The sequence below is a fragment of the Argentina anserina genome, chromosome 5, assembly GCF_933775445.1.
Source record: "Argentina anserina chromosome 5, drPotAnse1.1, whole genome shotgun sequence".
Lineage (NCBI taxonomy): Eukaryota > Viridiplantae > Streptophyta > Magnoliopsida > Rosales > Rosaceae > Argentina > Argentina anserina.
Genome location: NC_065876.1, coordinates 3,064,809 through 3,085,191, shown reverse-complemented (window position 1 = coordinate 3,085,191; position 20,383 = coordinate 3,064,809). Strand labels below are relative to the sequence as shown.

General features: G+C 37.8%; 3 protein-coding genes and 1 pseudogene across 3 annotated transcripts; all 4 read right to left on the bottom strand.

The window, feature by feature from the left end:
• Positions 1 to 3,785: 3,785 nt before the first annotated feature.
• Positions 3,786 to 8,125, bottom strand: LOC126794680 (protein SAR DEFICIENT 1). Its single transcript, XM_050521447.1, has 7 exons — positions 7,957 to 8,125; positions 7,711 to 7,786; positions 7,038 to 7,599; positions 5,181 to 5,341; positions 4,884 to 5,081; positions 4,460 to 4,556; positions 3,786 to 4,367 (listed from the first exon to the last, which is right to left on the bottom strand). Exons 1-7 carry the CDS (start codon positions 8,046 to 8,048, stop codon positions 4,063 to 4,065), a joined length of 1,491 nt encoding a protein of 496 aa, XP_050377404.1. The 5' UTR covers positions 8,049 to 8,125; the 3' UTR covers positions 3,786 to 4,062.
• Positions 8,126 to 9,557: 1,432 nt separating this feature from the next.
• LOC126794082 (glycosyltransferase BC10-like) lies at positions 9,558 to 12,809 on the bottom strand. Its single transcript, XM_050520725.1, has 2 exons — positions 12,189 to 12,809; positions 9,558 to 10,199 (listed from the first exon to the last, which is right to left on the bottom strand). Exons 1-2 carry the CDS (start codon positions 12,807 to 12,809, stop codon positions 9,558 to 9,560), a joined length of 1,263 nt encoding a protein of 420 aa, XP_050376682.1.
• A 2,456-nt stretch (positions 12,810 to 15,265) lies between these two features.
• LOC126794081 (glycosyltransferase BC10-like) lies at positions 15,266 to 16,607 on the bottom strand (annotated as a pseudogene).
• An 868-nt stretch (positions 16,608 to 17,475) lies between these two features.
• LOC126794498 (uncharacterized) lies at positions 17,476 to 20,214 on the bottom strand. The gene is made up of 3 exons (XM_050521231.1): positions 20,021 to 20,214; positions 19,646 to 19,935; positions 17,476 to 19,513 (listed from the first exon to the last, which is right to left on the bottom strand). Exons 2-3 carry the CDS (start codon positions 19,916 to 19,918, stop codon positions 18,311 to 18,313), a joined length of 1,476 nt encoding a protein of 491 aa, XP_050377188.1. The 5' UTR covers positions 19,919 to 19,935; positions 20,021 to 20,214; the 3' UTR covers positions 17,476 to 18,310.
• Positions 20,215 to 20,383: the final 169 nt, after the last annotated feature.

Below are 20,383 nucleotides of genomic sequence, written 5' to 3'. Positions count from 1 at the left end.
AAGGGCGTGATTTATAATTTTATATGGCGCTGCCGACTTGGGATTTGCTCTGTTTTGCTCAGTTAGGCTCTTTGTTATTTCGTTTTTTTTTTCTGGCCCTAATCTAGACTGGAATGAGAATTTTGAAAATTATGGTAGGCACATAACATAGAATTTCTACAAATGGCCCATTATATATATATATATATATAAACACACAATTTATGTTCAGAGTGAATGTTCACTTTGAAATTACAGAGTGAACTTCGTTATTTAACTCACTTTTTGGTTAAATTTGTATATCTCTACCGTATATATCTTAGAATACAATATATACATCACTCGTGCAAAGTTTCATACATTTTGATTATTATTGGACATTCCGTAATATTTATTTACACGAGTGGTTAAGTTTGAATATATTCAGTTCATTTAGTGATTTAATAATATTTTCAACGCCTTAATGATCTTCAAACCGGATGAAACTTTACGGGATTGATCTATGCATTATATTCTAAGATATATGCGGTGAAGATGTGGAAATTCGACCAAAAAGTGAGTTAAATAACGGAGTTCACTCTGTAATTTCAAAGTAAATGTAACGACCCCAAAATTTCGAGCTTAAAAACTCAAAATTCTAAAGTCGTGAAACACCAAATAATCTCAAATAAATCGAAATCATTAAAGTGTAACAGCGGATCAATTCTGAGTTCTCAATACAACTCAGTCAACCAATTATTACAACCCAAATTTATAATCCATACATAAAATGGAAATGTAATAATCCTCACAAATCAATCACAAATCTCACAAATGAAATTACACAAATCCTCACACACAAATCCATGCTAAACCTCACCACAAGTAGGATCCGAACGACTTCGAGCCTCTGTAGTCGACACTCAACCTCCACTAAACAGCACCTGCGGAATTATCCCCTACACCATCGAATTGGTGCACCGAGATTGTAAACACAAACCCGGTAAGCTTATAGCTCGTATGAGTAAAATCAAAATACAATTCGCATATCAAAATATATGAAAGATCACAAAACAACAAATATAAATGCCCTCATGAGTCAATGGTCAGCCCATCTGGTTGATCCAAAAAAATATGAAAGAAAACGCTCATGAGGAAATTAAGTAACCCTTCTGGTTACCCAATGCATTTATAATACGGGTACCAAGAACGCTGGTACACATCTGTTACCCCTCTCGTAATACACCGTTGACATTGGATAGCCACCCGCTACCCAACATCCAAAATAAACTGAGTACCCATGAGCAGATAACCACCTGTTACCTCACATGCAGTACTAAGGCAGACAGACTAGAGCTCTAACTGTATCGTAACTTTCGCCCGGCCAAAGGCTAGGTTTCGACTTGCCAAACACGTACAATAATCTCACATCATATTGTACCAAAAATCAGGTCCGAAGACAATTCACATGTTAACAATCTCAATGTTAAAAATCACGTACAATAATCTCACATCATATTGTACATTTCATTTCACACGCTCAATATAATCACAATAAAATCATAACAGTATAATATATAGCAAACTATATATATTCGTACTTATTTACCATTTATACAATATATATATATATATAGTCCACTATATCTTATACATGTCATATTTCACCGCACATGCCCAATTCACAAACTTCCGTCATCGAAATGACTATTTTTAATGAATTAATAACAGTACGTAATTTAATGAACTATATATATATATGTACTTATTACCATTATACCGTATATATGTAGTCCACTAAATTATATACATGTTGTAATTCATTTGATAAACACACTTGCAAAAATGTTGAATCACCACGAGGGTAGATTCGTAATTCAGTGAGATTTTACTCACCTTATCGACTCAAGCGTAATTCCACAATTCCCGATGATAATTCCTTTCCTTGATTTAACGATCACCTTGAAAAGATAAGAAAAGAATTTAGATTCGTTTCGTAAACCTTTAAATGCCAAAACAGTAATAATCGGTTACTGTTCAGCAAATTTTCGGTTTTACGAAGTTACTGTTCAGGGTTACTGTTCACTGTTACTGTACAAATACACCATTAATACGTATTCCTGTACGTATAAATATTAAGTACGTATTTATGTACGTATAAATATTATATACGTATTTCTGTACGTATAAATATTATATACGTATTTCTGTACGTATAAATATTATATATGTATTTCTGTACGTATAATTTTTTTATACGTATTTCTGTACGTATAAATATTATATACGTATTTCTGTACGTATAAATATTTTATACGTATTTCTGTACGTATACGTACTGTTTAAAAGTAAATACAATCTCAGTAAATAAAATTTACTAAATTACCCTTTTACAAATTACTTTTTACATTTACTGAAAGTAATTTATAATTACATTTACCGAAGGTAAAATTTAATTACATTTACCGTAGTAAATAAAAATTACATTTACATTTACCGTTACACAGTAAATTACCAAAATACCCTTCTTGTCGAAACTATTCACACCGCCGCAGGTGGCGGCGCGTGGGGCACACGCACCACCCGCCGGCAGGCGGCGCGTGGGGCTCACTCGCCGACGCCACCACGGCGCGTGTTGCGCCACCGCCGTGCCCAAACTCTCCCCCTCCTCCTCCTCTACCTTCCTACGGCCTCCGACTACCCCTAGGCCATCCCTAGCCTCCTCACGCGCCGCCTCTAGGCGGCGGTATCTCCCACCCTCCTTCACTCGATTTCTTCCCCAATCTCTCCAAATCGAATCCCTAATCTCCCAATCCATCCAAAAACACCACAAAAACATCACAACCATGAATCAAATGCCTCCTTACCTAGATCGGAGTCCAAAACCGTCGGGAACTCTTGGATCGGTGAAGAGCTTCGTGCTCCCTCTTCGTCGTGGCTCCTTGGCGGCGGACAGAGGCACGGCGTGCTTGAGGTGGTAGCAGGGGATGGCGGAGAGCACAGCTGTCGTCGGTGAGGAGAGGGAGGGTGCGAGGGAGTGCGAGGGAGAGAGAGAGAGAGAGTGAGTTCGGATCGAGAGGGAGATGGAGTGAGCTCGGGGTCGAGAGGGTGAGAGAGCTGAGGGAGGCGGGGTGAGAGAGAAATGAAAGGGTTTCCAATTATGGGAACCCTAACTGATATCATTTCCTTTTATACCCCCTCCCAAAATCGGAAACTAACTTCCGTCGTTAATAACTTTTACGTACGTCGTCCGATTAGAACGCGTCACATATCCACGAACTCGTATCGACGAGCTCTACAACTTTCGTGAAGAAAGTTTTCGCAACCGAGCGACGGAATAAAAGTCGATAAATTCGTTCGGAAACGTAACGTTTTCTTATTAAACGTTCTCGGAACGCTTCCGTTTCCGTTTCGTAACGTTTGCAAACAAATCAAATTCAATTTAAATGAATTTCAAAACTTTATAGAATTTACTTCAAATCAAATATCGTTTTGAAAAATTGGGGTTATTACAGTAAACATTCACTCTTGATAGAGACCGATACGTATACAAATTCGTTTAAGAGCGGACTTCCGTAAAACCAAAAAAGTGCCAACGGATCATTGTCTAGCTTGAAATCATCCCATGCCTTGTGGTTAATCCACTTACTCATTCTCAAATCACCTTCTCTCTCATGTTGCAAGAACGTCAAACAAAAAAAACCCAAAATTCTACTCTCTGATAACTATGAGCTGCAATGGTTGGAAAAAATGAGATTTGAAGGAATCAAAAGTCATTTTAAGATAATTTGTGATGTTAAGGTTATTCAAACTCTTCTAAAGTAAGAGAGAAGATAATTTAACAATAGATTATGGAGGTTGAAAACTTGAATCACGATGCATCTGCACTTTTCAATTTGCGGACATCCGCTTCAAAACCCGCCTATAGATATATGCATCACCATGGTGACTATATGACACTATATAAGCCGTTCCATTACTTCCTATCCATAATTCCATATATGTATTTACATATACAGCGTACAAACACTATATATATGCAGATAGGGAGGAATTTTTCCCTAATTTAGATAGTATATATATATATATATATATATATATATATTAGAGACCCGGAGATCCTAAATCCCCATCTGAAGATGATGAGGCTGCTGATGAGTTGCTACACTTGATGCCACCAGTATCCATCAATGGACTAAACGACGAGTATGGTGAACTGATCTGCCAATTATCACTGCACTCAAACGCCATCATCATGTTGTTCTGTAGATAACCAGCTCCTCCAACATTATTGATACGCTTGTGATCAGCTAGCTGCTGCTCCTGTTGCTGCTGCCCATCATTGATTACTTGATGATCCAATGTTCTTACCATCATTGCCTGAGGATATTGCTCATCCTCTACATGACCTAATATCCAACATATTCCCGATGTTAATTTACCAGAATCGAGTAACTAGGAGGTAGCGATATGAGTCATATGACTACAAACTGTAAGATACCTTGTGTAAGTAAGGGAGTCTCATTCATCACTGTATCAACAGTCTCTAAGGAACTCCAGTTTGCATGCGCTTGCCTTACCAAGTTCTCAATGTAGTTCTGCATGCATACACAGCACCACAATTAATATAGATTAAGACGTACATAACATTAATTAGAAGATAACATTAGATCGAAAAGTATAAACGTACTTGGAAACATCTAAATGATATTAGGCATATATATAATTATTAGTTTTAGATAATAAACATAATCAACGTCTCGTATGCTTAAAGTATCGGTATTCTGATATATTAATAATATAATATTCGTTGACTGTTATTAAAAATTCAAATCTAACGACTTAAATTAATGTAAATATAATCTAAGTATTATGAGCGTGAAAGAACGTTTGGATGAACGTAATATGCATGAATACGTACGTACCCTATTATTATAGTTGTTTAGGTCCCGAGCATGGAAAGTCTGACCGTTGATCACTGCCTTCATCACTTGACATATCGGAGATAAGAAAAGCTCGAAATGAGGACCCCGGAAAATGTACATTTTGTTACCCATCACGCATGTTCTTGCATGCTTCACTGATACTTCCCACATCTTTTCTGACATTACAATCCCTAATATCTGCGGTCAGAGTAATTAGGAGAAGTAGCTTTATTAACATGCATGTGAAATTGTAAAGCTAGCTATCTGGAACATGTATATATGTATACATGTATGTACCTTTTTAAGCTTCAATCGGTCGACGACAAGCATCTTCAAAAATTCTTGAACTGTATGAATGTTCTCCGCAGCTAGTTTCCTGTGAAAAGCTCCATCTTTCCCAATCTTCTCTAGCCGCCAAACTTCGTCTTCCAGCATCGGTGGATGATGCTTCTTGTACACTGCATGAGCTCAAAATATTTAAACTTTTCAAGATAATACGATTAATCTAGTATAATTAGTAGAGAATTTCTAATATAAGCATTTTCAATCATTTAAATGGAGAGTTTCAATCTTCTTCTTTTTTCTTTTTCTTTTTTTCTGATACAAGAGTTTCGATCCTATTAATCAACACGTATACCGGTATACGTAGTATTTTTATGTCATCTTACAACAAAATAATTACCAGCAACAAAGAACAACTTGAATCCATTTGAACGAAGATTTGACTTGACTAAAGGGGTACGTAATTAGAAGCAACAATATATGAGATGGGGAAAAGGCAATAGCTTCCATAGGGTTTACTAAATGAGATTTGTTCGCGTGTATATATATATATATATATATATATATATATATATATATATTCATCATGTGATTGTTCCCAATACCATTGACTCCTGAAAATCCAAGGACCCTAGTCATGATGAAATAATGTGTACAAACAAGTTTTTTTTTTGGTCGAATGTGTACAAACAAGTTACTTTAAATTAATTTGGATTTCTGGACCATATAGCTGGGCCATTACTCATGAAGAGAACATTCATAGGCTCTTTAAAATTTATTTTATTGGATTATATATTTTTGGGCAATTTATTATAGTCTAGGCTGATTCGTTGACTGGAATAGAAATGAATAATTGATTCACTTGTACGTCGTCTACCTATGAAATGAGGACAATTCTAGGTGCGATGTTGTATAACATACAATACCTATATCCACTGTAAGTGTATCAATATTTTCCCCCTCTATCTACCATCTGATCTTGTCGTATGATATACAACAGACGAACCCATAAAATGAGGCATGAAAGTTATTAAATACTTCATTTACTCTATTATGCATAATTGGGAAGTTCGATGCCCTATTGATTAGTCTACTTCACTTCTAACTTCTAAGCTAGCTAGCTTTAAGCCAGGCTGCGTACTTTGCTCATTGTGTGATCAAAATCTTTGTTTCTGGTTTCTGATTAATCTTAATCCTATATATATATATATATATGTCACCAACAAATGTGTGTGTGGTATGCATGTTGACATCAGTAAACTATAATGCAGGTAGGTTTATAATTATCAAATAAGATTTTATAAATAAGTATCGTTTTAGTTAATTAGCAGGAAACAATTAGGTTTGCGAGGAAACCTAGCCAGTAGAAATTGATCGATCGACCAGTGTCGATCACATGTAGACTGCTTACACGTTACACACGTACAATTAATTTTGATTCTTAATTGATTGAAGAAGGAAAGAATTCGATCCAGAGATTGTTAAACTTCTACGAATATGTTAATTGTTTTTTTTTCAGTAATTTATAAACAGAGATTTTGAAGAGATGCGTATATTAACTTCTAATTGAAGGGGTCAAGCCTCATGCATGTTGATTTAACACTTGAGGTCAACTAATCTGGAGGACATCTCCATGATAATTGCTCATACGTATACATATATAGCAGCTATAATATTATTGCTCTTATATATGTGTGTGTTAAGCATCTGTAGCAATGAAGTTAATAGCCTTAGATAGCCTTAATAGACATGCATGATATATCAATTCATCAAACTTAAGGCATTAAATTAAGACATGCAGTCACGAGCCCTAGTTCAAGTGAGATGACATTTTATGCACCACAATGCATGACAAAGATATGCAACACTTACACTCTCCGCGATGATCTTTGACAACGAATGAATCAGTCATGGCTTCCCGAATCCTCGGACCCTGATAGCCCGTTCCCGGAGCCACCCTTGCACCAAGCCTGAACTTTCTGCTCCGAATCCAACTCGAGTTGTCAGTAAACTCAATGTCCCCGATCGTTGCGAATCCATCTCTCACCGTTACATTCACGTCTCCAGTGAGCAACGGCCTCTTGCCGGTTCTCTCCTTCAGAACATTGCGGTTGAATTCCTGACTCGTCCAATCCTCCCGATTCTCACTGGGGAAGTCACCGTCAAGAACAACGATTTCTACTTTGACCGAATGTGGAAGAGAGATCGGAGCCATTTGGTGGCTGCCACTAATCATGTTCTTGTCCAAAATAAGGATTTGAATTTGGTTGTTGTCTTCGTCTGATATCTTGCTTGCAGTAAAAATTTGGGGGCAGGGGCTCTTGGCAAAGGTTAGACATAGGCTCGATGGATCGAGTGCTTGGATTCTCAGTGAAGGCGACCTTGTTAAATTGAGAGCGCATCGCTTCAGAACTTGATCAACCTCTTCACCCACCTGAAATAGAACGAACGTAAAGTTAGCCAAATGGCTAGGGTTTCAAGTAATTAACTATTAAGCAGATATAGTAGTTGAACATTTCTAGCTAGCATATGATTAAGTACGTACCACTCTTCTGAGCAAAGGCTCCAAGGATGAGAAAAGGTTTTGCATGGAGTTGACCATAACCACTTCTCCAATCACACTGTAATATATAGAGAAATATTTCAAAACAAATCAGAATATAAATCTAGGTTTTTGCTGGGAAATGAGTCAAAAGAGAGGATCAGAAGAACTTATGAAAGAACGTAGTTTGATTGGGGAGTAAGATTGATATATTGTTAGAGATCTAATTAAGATTTTAAGAATACTCACGAAGCGAAGGAAGGTCGTGGTCTCTTCCGGTTGTCATCATTGGGCTGATCTTGATCGGATTCTGAATCAGTTAATGACCGTTTGTCGGCCATGTTTAATCTCAGAATCAGATCTGATCGAGAGAAAAAGAGATTATCAGGGTTCTAAGCTTTATCCACACACAGGATAGGTAGAGTTCGACTCAATTTTCACAATGGAAAATAGACAGGGTAATTATACTAATAGAAGGAGAAGTTTCTTGGAATGGAAAGCGAAGCGGCTAGGTGAGAGCTAGAGAGAGACACCAACCTTAGCTACCGATGACTTAAACACGACACCGGACTTTTTTGATGTCAACTTAACTTGTATTTTCTCTTTCTTTTCGCTAAACGCTAGACCTATCAGAACGTATATACCTCTCTGGACCTAAAATACGGTCCCACTGATGGTTTTGATTAACGAAATTTAATTTGACTCTACTATGTTGTAGCCTTTTCGGTCAATAGATGCATTTCCCGGAAGGAACTTATGATTGATATGAATAGGGTCTACAGTGGGTTAAATTATGCAAAATTGTGGTTGGGAGGCTTACAATTAATTCTTGCTCCATGGTAAGTTAAGACCATGCCACAAGAAGTGATCAATTATATTAGCTCTTCTTCATGGGAAATTTACTAGCTAGAAGCCTAGAACAGTTATATTTAAAAATTTTGGTGACCATATTTTATCTCTTAAAAGCATATTAATTGATCATCTCATACTGTGGTCACTATGTTGACGAAGTTTGGTGGTATTTTCACTTGTGGAGAGTACAATCACAAAATATGGGTCACTCTCCATGCATGTCGATCTCCATAACTGCAATATAATTAGTATGAAAAAGACGATCAAGTTCGCAGAAACATCCAGGTTAATTCATTCACCTGAATATTCAATAGTTTGTTTGATATTTTTTTTTCGACAAGATAGTTTGTTTGATGTTGATGTACGTTAAATAATCAATAGGTTCCAACTCACCAATTGGTTTTGTAAATTCTTGATGAATTACAAATTGGAATAGCGAATAGTACGCCCGGACTTTCCTAGAATAAATATAAAATGGGCCTCATCAGCCCAACCCTACGCCTGAAATTAGTTGTCCCAAGGTATACGTGTGTATGTTGTTATGTGACCATGAATTTCTTCTTTGAAGAGCCCTAAGGAAAGCTCAAGTTCATTTAGGGCAATCATTTGACATCATGTGGACAAGAAGGTTATGTTTTGGGTCATGATGGTTCGCTACACAACATAATCACACACCCTATCGTGCTTCTCACGTGATGACCCCATAATCTATTGCACAATATATGAAGATGATATTATTCAATTCGAAAATCAACTTATACCTTCAAAAACAATAAATTTATACACCCTCCAATTTAGTCCAAGAGAATACTAATTAAAGAATTTCTAGGTCGACGCTTCTAATTAACTTGAACCATTTCAAATCTACAATGCTCAAGAGGCTTCCTCAAAACCAATGGTGAACCAGCCATCAACTTAAACACATCGATTGGTTTACAGAAAAATGAATAGTCACAGCCAATAGGTAAAATAATGTTTCTCCGATCCGGCCACAAAAATCAAATGAATTGCATGAGCTTGGGAGCAAACCTCAATAGCCTATCCAATGTGTTAGGCATGAACTTCCTGGCAAACATATGACAGATGTTGGTGTTCTTCCCATTGTACTCGCATGTTGTTCCAAATCTCATCTTGTTCAAGAACTCATGAGTCACATCCGTCCTTTGGTACCTCGACGGATGTGGCCCGCCTCTCGACCAATCGACCCAATGCAAAGTCCGGTTCGAGTTTTTCTTCCAAAACTTGATGCTCACGTAAGTAGGCAAATAGTGCTCGTCGGAGTAGCAGGAGGGCATGCAATACTTCTCAAACAACGGGAAGTACCTTCTGTCGGAAACCACTTCCAGTGCGAGATGGCGGTCCACCTCGAACCACTGCGAGCCCTTCCGCCACTGATCGAGCTTGATTGTTGGGTTCATTTGTCTCCTGTACCGGTCGCGGCCAACTGCACCAGGCAAGTCGTAGGCCTCCACAAATGTCTCGTTTGAGCTAATAACGTAATCATACACCGTTTGGAAGTTGAATAGTGGTATGCACGACTCCGAGAGCAGAATGAAACGTTGGTTGGTTAAGTCCAGTAGTGCATTGGCTAATAGGCGGCGCTCTGCTTGCACCATGTTTGGCTCACCCCACGTCACATTCTGCAACATCAGTTCAACACATTAAGCACAAAAGAATCTCTAACAAATCCATGTTCATATGTTTAGAGATCTAACAAGAACATGTTCATTATTCATTTCCGACTACGTACGCTAGTATGCTCATATGACAAAAAAAATTAAGGCCAGGTCAATGAACACCCGGCCCCCATCATACCTTGATGTCCAAAAAGGAAAGATTACACGTTAATGCGGATATCCGGAATATGGTTATGTATATTAAGAGAGCAGAATCGTGTAGGAATTGAAATTTGAGAGGTTTAATAGGTTTATGAGACTTGGCAGTTCCCATATTGATGTGTTAGAGATAAACTTGTGCAAAATAACAACTTGTTGTAAGTGTAACTTCCTTACTACTTCAAGAAGGAGATTAAAGGGGACTTTTGCTTCCTTTCTTGACCAACATATTTGGCACATGCCTCAGAAACAGCAGCACCAAGAAAGGAATTCGAATGTACAAATTAAGGTGATGGGTTTTTTTTGTAGGAACAAAAAGAGTAGAATCCAAGTAATGCATTGCTGAAACAAATTGTATCCACCACTCAATGCATATATATCTTCAATTTAATATAGGCTAGCTTGCACCTGAATTCTTGTTGAGTCTAATAATATTAGTTGTGAAAATGTAAAGCAAACTTCAGATAATTGAAAATCCTTATAGCTACACCGAGCATGCATGATATTAGAAAAGAAAAATGCACCAAAACACCGTTATAATCTTGCAGCAAGAGAAAGATGGGGATCTTAAAGACATGACAAGAGACTCGCGGTTTAGACTTCTACCCGAAATAACTCATGTTATGTTCTAGCCTATGTTTAATTTGGGATTGATTTTTCCACCCCAGTGATATATAATATCACTAAATTAATTAATTTTATTTAAAAATAATGAGTAGAAGTAGAATTGATACCAACCTCGATCTATACTGGGTTCCTTAATTTTTCACTCTTTCAATCTTTGTTAACACAAGCAATCAAGTTGTCTTACTTGTCTACATACATTTCGTACACGTAAAGCTCCTCACGACTGCTTCATAATTGTATAGTTGTCCTAGTTCACAACCTCAAGATTCATATAAACAGATATTTCCCATGTTCTTCTGTCCAATTTCATTTGCTGGACATGTCTAAATAATAAGTTGTGATCGAAATTAAAATAAAATCTAGGGAATATTTATTATTCTCTGAAGGATGTAACTTGGGAAGAACTAAGAATGCCAAAGTTTATAATATATTTCACTCAAAAGTAGGATGTTGCTTCATATACACAATGCTGATAAAGAAATGATGATTTGGTCTATTATATATACAATAAGGCATGCATATAATACTTATATATGAAGGATATATGAGGCGTATTATAAGGCAAAACTAACGAACTTCCCTATAAGTATAACCTCACATGAAAGCAAAATCAATTGCATCTGCATTCTGTTAAGGGTGTAGGCTATCTCATTAACCAACCAAGGTAATTGATATTTTCTTTTATATATGCAAAATATATGATTGCAAAAAATTAAAACTAGCTGGCGGATTCTGAATGAATGAATGAATGAATGAACAAAAATTATTTGCCCCTAACTAGGACAGTTGTAAATCTTAACCGAAACGGTAAAAGACACAAAGAATATCTGTTTTCAATTAAAAAGAAGTAACATAGAGAAAAACTAAATCAAAGCAATGTTTCATTTGTGAACTCAAAAGCTAATTGAGGTGCAGTAAACTAACACTAATATAATCAATTTAAAACGCATTCCTCCCGTCAGTTTTAGAGCCCATGAATCGTTCACTTTTAGAGTTGGAATATGATTTGATTGCTGAACTAATTACTATATACCAAAAATAAAAATAAAATCTCGTACCATTAAAAACAAAATTCTATTAGCATAAATATGCTTATGCAATAGCGTGAATGCTTCTAATCAGAATCCTATTGGAATGCAAATTGTAAATATAAGCAATAACTCTGACCTTACTTGGGACTCTTCTGCCGTGAAAGACAGAATCTTCCGGCATTGTCTCGCCGGAATCTCGATTGGCATGGACGTAGATTGAGAACAGCCCTTCATGTCCCTTAAAGAAACGTTCCCATAAAGGAGCCAAAGCCAAATCTCCTCTGGTTAAAAACATGAAGGCGACTTTTGGCTTGGTGTTCTTGAATGTATAAGCTCCACCTCTTTTTGGGACCATCGAAGCTCTCCACAATAACTCAGAATCTTCCATTTCATGCATGGCACTTGGTTCCCTTACGTAAAAATTCAACCCGACTGGCGGTGGTGAAGGACACGGCGGAGGAGGTGGCGGTGAAGCGAGGGGTTCGATGCTGATTTTGGATTGATTAACAGGTGAAGGTGGTGGGGGAGAATCTACAGGGACTAATTTGTATATGGTAGAATCCAAATTGGTGGCTTTCGCTAACGCGGTGTAGATTTGAAGAGGGGTGTCTTTGATGTAAAAGCCTAGGGTGATGCCAAGGGCAAGGCCAGAGACGAAGATGAAGAAAACAGCGATGATCTTGTTAATTTGCATTTGAGCATTCACAAAGTGTTTGAGAAAACAGGGTGGAGGGTTTTGGTGCTGCTTGTTCTTCATGATATATCAACTCCGGTCAGAGAAGGAAGACTACGACGACGACGACGACGAAGAAGACGAAGAAAAAAAGAGGTAAGCTGATTGGCAGTACTGGCCGGAAGCTTCACCAACTTGGGGCTCTTCTTCTCCTCCTCAAAAGAATCTTCAATTTGGTTTCATCACTCAAAGACTCAACCACAAACTAGTATTCTTTTTTCTTTTGAATTTCAGTGAAAACATGAAAGGTCATGGGGGCATTCAGATAAACCCAAATCTTAAATATTTGTGGTGTTAAGTAGAATTCCAGAAAAACATGAGTTGGGCTGTAATTAATCAACTTAATGAGTCAAATATGGATACACGGAATTATGTAAGGACATTTTGAATTATGATCCAAGTAATTAAGGAAAATCATCCAAATTGGTTTTCAAAATATTAACCACGAGATTGGTATTATTTCCGATTCGGTAGAGAAATAAAATCTTTTCTCACAATTTTTTTTCTAATTTGTAGTTCGCATTGAAGCAAACAAGGAAAATTAGAGCATGGTAAACATCTTATTTGGTGCATTTCAGAAAAGCAATTGTGGGGGGGGGGGACTCTTCATGGATTCAATGTTTTACTATCAGAAGAAAAACTCTATTTAATATAATTTCTTATATTACAAGTTTACAACGAACATTATTAAAACTCTATACACAATGGGAAATGAATAGAAATAAAATCAATCGGGCCAAACCTTAATTAGGAGGTGAGTCATGAATATCGCAACGCAGTCCAAGTTGGCAGATCAAATTTGATGGTTTCAATAGGTTGGGCTGTTACATGAAAGAAAGATTCTAACACGGTTTGGGCTGGCAACGCATGAATAAAAAACCTGGCACACGATACTAATCTGGTAGTGATTTAGTGTTTTTCATTCAAATCTAGATTTTAACTGTAATCTCATCACTTCTAGTGAGACGCGCGCAGGTACAAATGCACAAGTTATTACGCAATATTATCACTAAAGTGGTATTACCATTTGCCATTCATACACATGGTCGGCGCAACCTATCAAAGTCGAAAATTGAAGCAAATTAGAAAATTGAAGACTGCTCTAAAGGAAGAGAACCAATTAAGTAGGATCAGTTCTTTTTACCCGTTTATTTATTTATTTATTTTTAGGGGAGTTCTTTGAGTTTTGAAGAATGTTAAAATTCAAAAGGATACCGTTAAATGTACCTAATAAATTTCTAAATATACTCAACTTTTAAATATTGTGTCTGATATTCCAACTTTACCCTTGGAAAAAAATTTGAACCCACCAAATCACTCGATTGTGCCAGATTGCTGTAATTTCTTCGTTCTCCAGAAAAACTTGTTTCTCTGCCGTAGAGAGAGGTATAGATCCCAAAACCCAATTAACCTTACTTTTGCGGTATAAACTATATATTGATATCTATGGAAATAGTTATCAATTTGTTTAATCAATCTCTACCTCCACTTTGAGAGAGAGAGAGAGAGAGAGAGAGAGAGAGTTGATCAATGATTTGGACAATAAGGAAAAATGGTGGCAATCTCGGCACAACTTCCTCCATCTCAATTGGGTCTGACCTCAAAGGTTTGATCTTGAAGCACAAGTTTATTGAATCTACAACCAATATAATTGGTGAGCATCTTCTCTTTGCATTGGATCCTCGACTCACAAACCTTCAAGCTTTTTTGTTCACTTCAGTTACAGAAAAGGAGAACGGGTGTTTGGATACTGCTGGGTTTGATTTAGAAAGAGGGCATATTCGGAAGAAATCTAGGAGTTAAAATTTTGTTGGGTCTACTTAGATTTTTACTGGGTACATTTAACACCACTCAATTAAAAAATATGGGTGTTTAATGCCATCAATAGTTACAATACCATAATAGTGATGTATTAGGTGGCGTTCAGTAAGATTTGCATACCCATATCTTCATTTTTTAAAATGAAAATAGGATGAAAACACATTCATTAGAATATTTCTCAAAGCATAAAAAATAGAAATTGAAAATGTTTTCAATTTTTACAAAGGAAATATGAAAACTTCAATTTGAGGTTTTCACTTTTTCATTTTCTTATTTTCATATTTTTTAAACTGTTTTCAAAAACGTTACCATTACTATCTATTTTTCGAAAAATGTTATAATATCCAGCCATAACGTGTAACATTGCACCTTAAACAAGCTCTCACTTGATGGAAGCTCCCAACTAATTGGAGCTCTTCCATTCCTTAAAAAAAACATATCCTTCATGCAAATGTACCAAACATGAAATGAATCATACTAGTAAATATTATCATGTAATATGAATCTCATTTTCCTTTCTCACTGGGCGATCGATGTACCATGGACTTCTTCGCATAAAGTATAATTCTAACCCTTCAAGAAGCTCATTCATGTTAAATTTTACTTTCGTTTAATTAGTGAAATGTAAATTGAATGAATAATGATATAAATTGTCAAAATTAATGAAAAATAAATAAGAAAGAAGACTGTTGAGAAATGGAACCTAGCAACATGGGTGCAATTTGCAACAGAGGTTGCAGAGTGTCCGGCATGAACTTCCTAGCAAACAAGAAGCACATAGAACTGGTTGCATTACTGGTTCCATTTGTGCCAAACGTTATTCGATTCAGTAATTCAGATGAAACACCACTCCTCCCAAATCTTCCAGGGTGCGGACCACTCTTGGACCAATCAACCCAAGTAACGGTCCGGTTCGAGTTGTGACCCGGGCCGATAATGTTCACTAGGGTAGGGATGTAATGCTCATCCATATAGCAAGGAGGACTGCAGTACTCTTTGAATACGGGATAGTACTTGGTATCTGAAATGATCTCTATAGCAAGCCTGCGGTTTACCTCGAACCATTGTGACCCTTTTCGCCAGTCCGATATTGTAATCACAGGATCCATCTGGGGATTGTATCTGCCACGACCAACCTTCCTTGGATCATCATAGGAAGCTATAAAGCTCTCATTGGAATTCATAAGGTAGTTGTATATTGTAGTGAAGTTAAACAGTGGGATGCAAGTCTCGGACAACAACACGAATCGTTCATTAGAGAAGTCGAGGAGGGCACTTGCTAGTAGGCGTATCTCGGCGTCAATCATGGTTGGTTTTCCCCATTCAACTTGCTGTAATAAGGTGAAAAATTGAAGAAGATACAGAAAACAAGTTACAAAATGGAGAATTAACGCTTCTTGTAGTCAAATATATATGTTGCTAAAAAACGAACCTTGCTTGGAATTCTTGTTCGAAAGAAAATTGAATTTTCGGGCCATGAGTCTACATATTATGAATGAGAGTGAACGTATATGGTGTAAAGTCCTTGGTGGTCTTTGAAGAACATTTCCCACAATGGAGCTAGAGGTATAGGACCCTTTGTCAGGAACATGAAAGCGACTTTAGGAACACGGTTATAGGGAAACTCTGCAATCCTTGGAACAAATGATGCCCGCCAGAACAACTCAAGATCATCATCCATATTGTGCACCAGAAGTGTCTGCGCCTCAACCTTGGAAGTAACAACGTTAGCAGAATCCAGTAAAGGGAGCGGCGGCGTTGGTGAGGGTGAGGGTGGCGGGCCTGGTGGTGGAAGAAGCAACAGCGGTGCTGGCAGTGTGAAAGAAGAGACCGAATTGAAGTTATTTGCAATTTGAATATGAAGTTTTTGCATAAGAAGCTGATTATGACGCCAATCGACAAACCGATCACGAAGAAGACGAGATGAAAGGCATGAAAAGACTGTACATATGAACCCAGAAGCTTTCGAATTGGTTGAGATTTTCGAACTTCATTACCCATTGTTGTTGAGCAGTATTGGAGGAGTCGAGAGGTTATATGTTAGCTAGGCAGAATAAGACCTTAGCTAAGCTAAGATAAACTTCTTAATTAGACTACAATTAGGCACCTGGAGGAGACTAACTTGAAGCGAAAGTTAAGTTGCAATGCATGTGCATGTACGTTTTAGTCCATTCCTAGGTTTCTTGAGTGCTGTTTGGGTGTACGTTGACGAATAGGCCACCACATTTTAGGGGTCCTGGTCATAAGCTATGATCTAGGCACTATCTAATTAACCGGAACTATATGTACCTTAAAGATCAAGTTGACACTACTGGCTTGTATTCCACTAGTTTGAGAATATGGACTTGGACTTCAAGTTGGTCTTAAGAAATTGGTATAACATCACAAAGTTTTAACGTACTAGAGGGTTTCCTCGCAAATGCCATGCCAACAAGTTGGTATAAGCTAAGCTCCAAGCTAGATTTAACAATGCCGCCTCCCTACTTGTTTGCTTAGACAAACATAGATGGAAATTCTTTTAGGCGAGGAAGAAGAAGAAGAAGAAACGAAACCCAATGTGAATGTTCAATATATGTATGAAAACACATGCAATTGCCTTTAGACGACGAACTCTACAAGCCATGAGAAACCAATACGAAGCTTAACAATGGTTTCGGACCGACTTTAGGGTATTGGTTAATTATACCTTTGTGGTTGTGAACCCAACTCTTGACATTAGACTTCTTTGTAGTGCGTCCCAATATTTAAGATCGAATAGTGTGGTATTTAAGAAGCTCAAAAGTCAGAAGTGAATGGAGTCGTAGAATTTTCACACTTTTTTTTATCAAAGAATTTTCACACTCGAGGAGTCCAACTAGTTTTAGAAAACCAACTTTAAGCCCAAACGTTACATGCTTGACACGTAAGAAATCTCCCTTTGGTATTACACAATTATGCTTGTACAGAAAAACAAAAACCCTAGAATTTTCAATTATAGCGATGTCAGACTTCCTTTTTCCTGAAGAGATCATTGGCGAAATCCTGCTCTGGTTGCCGATCAAAACTTTAGTCAGATTCAGCACGGTTTGCAAGTCATGGAGCTCCATGAATCCATGATCAACCAGGGTTATTTCAATTTCCTCCCCAAGTGTTTGTATTCGTAGAGCAAAAGAAACAACCAAGATTCCAGCTTTGGCTTTATATCAACTCCAAAACGTCGGTATCAAGAAAGTACTAAATTCTGAACAGAATACATTTTTACATCAACTCCAAAACCTGTACATTGAAGTCATCTGAGCGCACAGCGAAGGTGAACCAAACAAACAGTGAAAATGACTACACAAACAGATTCTCGACTGTAACAATTGGAAATGTTGATAACCAAAAAACACTTAGCATCTCTGTGTCATGTATTGCCCGGTGTTCAGATCGCATCAGAAAAGCGCAAGGACAATTTGTAGAACATGCTACCGGCTACCAGATGGTAAGGGATAATCATCAACTCATCATCAATGTTTAAGATCACTCGGAATCAATGTCACTAGTTCATACCAAAGTGTAATCTACATATTGCAGTTCATTTCTTCTGTCTAAGCTCTGAAAAATGCAGGGGTGGCACTTGTTGATTCCCTTCACATTCCAAAAATGTAAGCACATTGACTACATGTTCCAAAATCTTCACTTTAATTTCCTTCGTTTTCTTCTGCTCATTCTGATCACTTTCTTCAAGAAGAAGATTCTAGTAAAGAAATATACAAAGACAGGTCCTTCCTTATCTGCAAATCTTCTTTCTCAACTTCCAGAAACTCTGTGAGATGCCGAGAATATGCGCAGAAGGGGCAGTAAAAGTCACCGCCAACATAAGAGATGAATTTAGAACCCATGCAGCTTTCATGATAGACAAAAGGGCAATCACTGTTACTACAAATCAACAATTGATCACCTCCATTACACATTAGGCAGTGATCTTTCTCTTTTGAATTGCCATAACGAGTAAATTTACATTTTGAGTTCAAGAAATCACGCTTCTCCATGGCGATGTAATCCAACTGTGAGTGGTCTTTGCCTCCATCAGCAATGTTCTTTTTCTGGGATACATCTGCTGATAGCCCATGCGTTCTAATATGAGAATCATGCTCATGGTTGGAAACAGATTCTTTGGCATACACCTTATGCTGGGGTATAACTGGAGGAGCAACAAGCGGTGTTGTTGGTTCAGGAAGATGCTCACTATCATCTTTGCCTTCATCAGCAATGCTCTTCTGTTTGGAACCACCAACAGGTACAGGGCCGGATACTTCAACATGAAACTCGTGCTCAATGTTACAACCGGAGTCTTTAACAGAAACCTCATGATGTGCTTCATGTGAAGGAGCAACACAAAGATCTTCTGCCAACCTCTCTTCCCTCATCTCCATCCGAAATTCTGACAACACACACCTTTCTCCCTCGGAAACTGGAACATCCCTTTCCAACAAGCATTCCAACGTTTGTTTTCCCGCTAAAGGAACTCGGTTCTCTGCTGCAGGTGGCGAAACACAAGAGGCATCCCTCTTCGTCTTCTTGGCATTTACACCAAAACCATCATCCTCACATTCCTCATCCGCAACTTTTTCAGTTTTTACTTCAATCCTAACCCTCTTGCGAGGCAACGCACTTCTATCATTCCCAATTTCTCTAATGCTGACATTTGGTTCATTTATGCCACCAATAAACCGCAAATTACCATCACTCCCATCAACCTTAACAGATGCTAATCCACTCTTTCTTCTAAACAACTCAGCATGTCGATGAGTACCATCAACAATCGACTCTTTAAGCTTTTGCAAAGCACATTTCGGCATCGAAGCTCTTTTCTGCTTAATAAACTGCTCAATATTACATTCCCACCTCCCTCCTCCTCCCATTTTCACATCACTTTCTGCTGACTAACAAAGTAAACATCTAAATTTCATTCCCAAATCTCACAAATTTCAAACCCTAAAATCACAAATCCGATTTCCACACAATAATTCATCAAAATCAAAACACAAAATTGCTTTGGAAATTGAATCCCTAACCTCATTCACGATGCGTCTGAGCACCTCCTCGCAACTCTCCGAGAAATCCAAGCTGAGATTGGACCGCCGGACCGGACGAGCACCGTGAGTGGCGAATACGTCCTCCAAGCACCGCAGAGCGACTCTTTCGGTGATGCTCCGTCGCAATTTGGCGGGTAAGTTTGGCGGGATTGTGGCGATCAAATCGTGCAGAACCGAAACGGCGACGTTTTTTGAGCTTGCGACCGCTTCGATAGTCCAACCCAAAGCAATGGCGTACACAATTGAGGTCATCTTCTCCGCGGAAAACCCTAGAACAGTTGCAGAGAAGATTAGAAGAGAAGAGAGATCATTCTACTTGGAGGCAATTTTCATCCCAATACGTAATATTCTCACCAAATTAACAAGAGTTTATTCTGTTCTTGAAGCAAATGAGCTGGCACTGGAATTATGAAACTTCTGAATTCTGATTCAAACCAAAAATAACGGGGGAATATGTATTTTGATGGGGAAAGGTGGTCCTGTTTATACTGAGAAAAATAGCACAAAGAACTATAAATGAGTATAAAGCAATGTGCTGAGAATTTGGGTCCAAGAATCATCTCCATCTTCATAACATGGAGAGAATTGCAGGGAATGTGGTATTCCAAACAAAACTGATGTGTCCTAATGAGGGCACGAGCTGGCACGTGCCTACTCAACCATTTGTGTGCCCTTAACCTTGATTAGGGTCATCATCTCATTCCCTTTCTCATCTAA

Excerpts from the sequence above, each read along its gene's own strand:
- LOC126794082 (XM_050520725.1), bottom strand. The coding sequence starts at position 12,809 with ATGAAGAACAAGCAGCACCAAAACCCTCCACCCTGTTTTCTCAAACAC. Across the intron at positions 10,200-12,188 it reads GCAGAAGAGTCCCAAGTAAG|AATGTGACGTGGGGTGAGCC; the intron begins GTCAGAGTTATT and ends CTGATGTTGCAG.
- LOC126794680 (XM_050521447.1), bottom strand. The coding sequence starts at position 8,048 with ATGGCCGACAAACGGTCATTAACTGATTCAGAATCCGATCAAGATCAG. Across the intron at positions 7,787-7,956 it reads CCACGACCTTCCTTCGCTTC|TGTGATTGGAGAAGTGGTTA; the intron begins GTGAGTATTCTT and ends TATATATTACAG. Across the intron at positions 4,368-4,459 it reads GACTCCCTTACTTACACAAG|GTCATGTAGAGGATGAGCAA; the intron begins GTATCTTACAGT and ends GTTGGATATTAG.
- LOC126794498 (XM_050521231.1), bottom strand. The coding sequence starts at position 19,918 with ATGACCTCAATTGTGTACGCCATTGCTTTGGGTTGGACTATCGAAGCG. Across the intron at positions 19,514-19,645 it reads TCAGACGCATCGTGAATGAG|TCAGCAGAAAGTGATGTGAA; the intron begins GTTAGGGATTCA and ends TTACTTTGTTAG.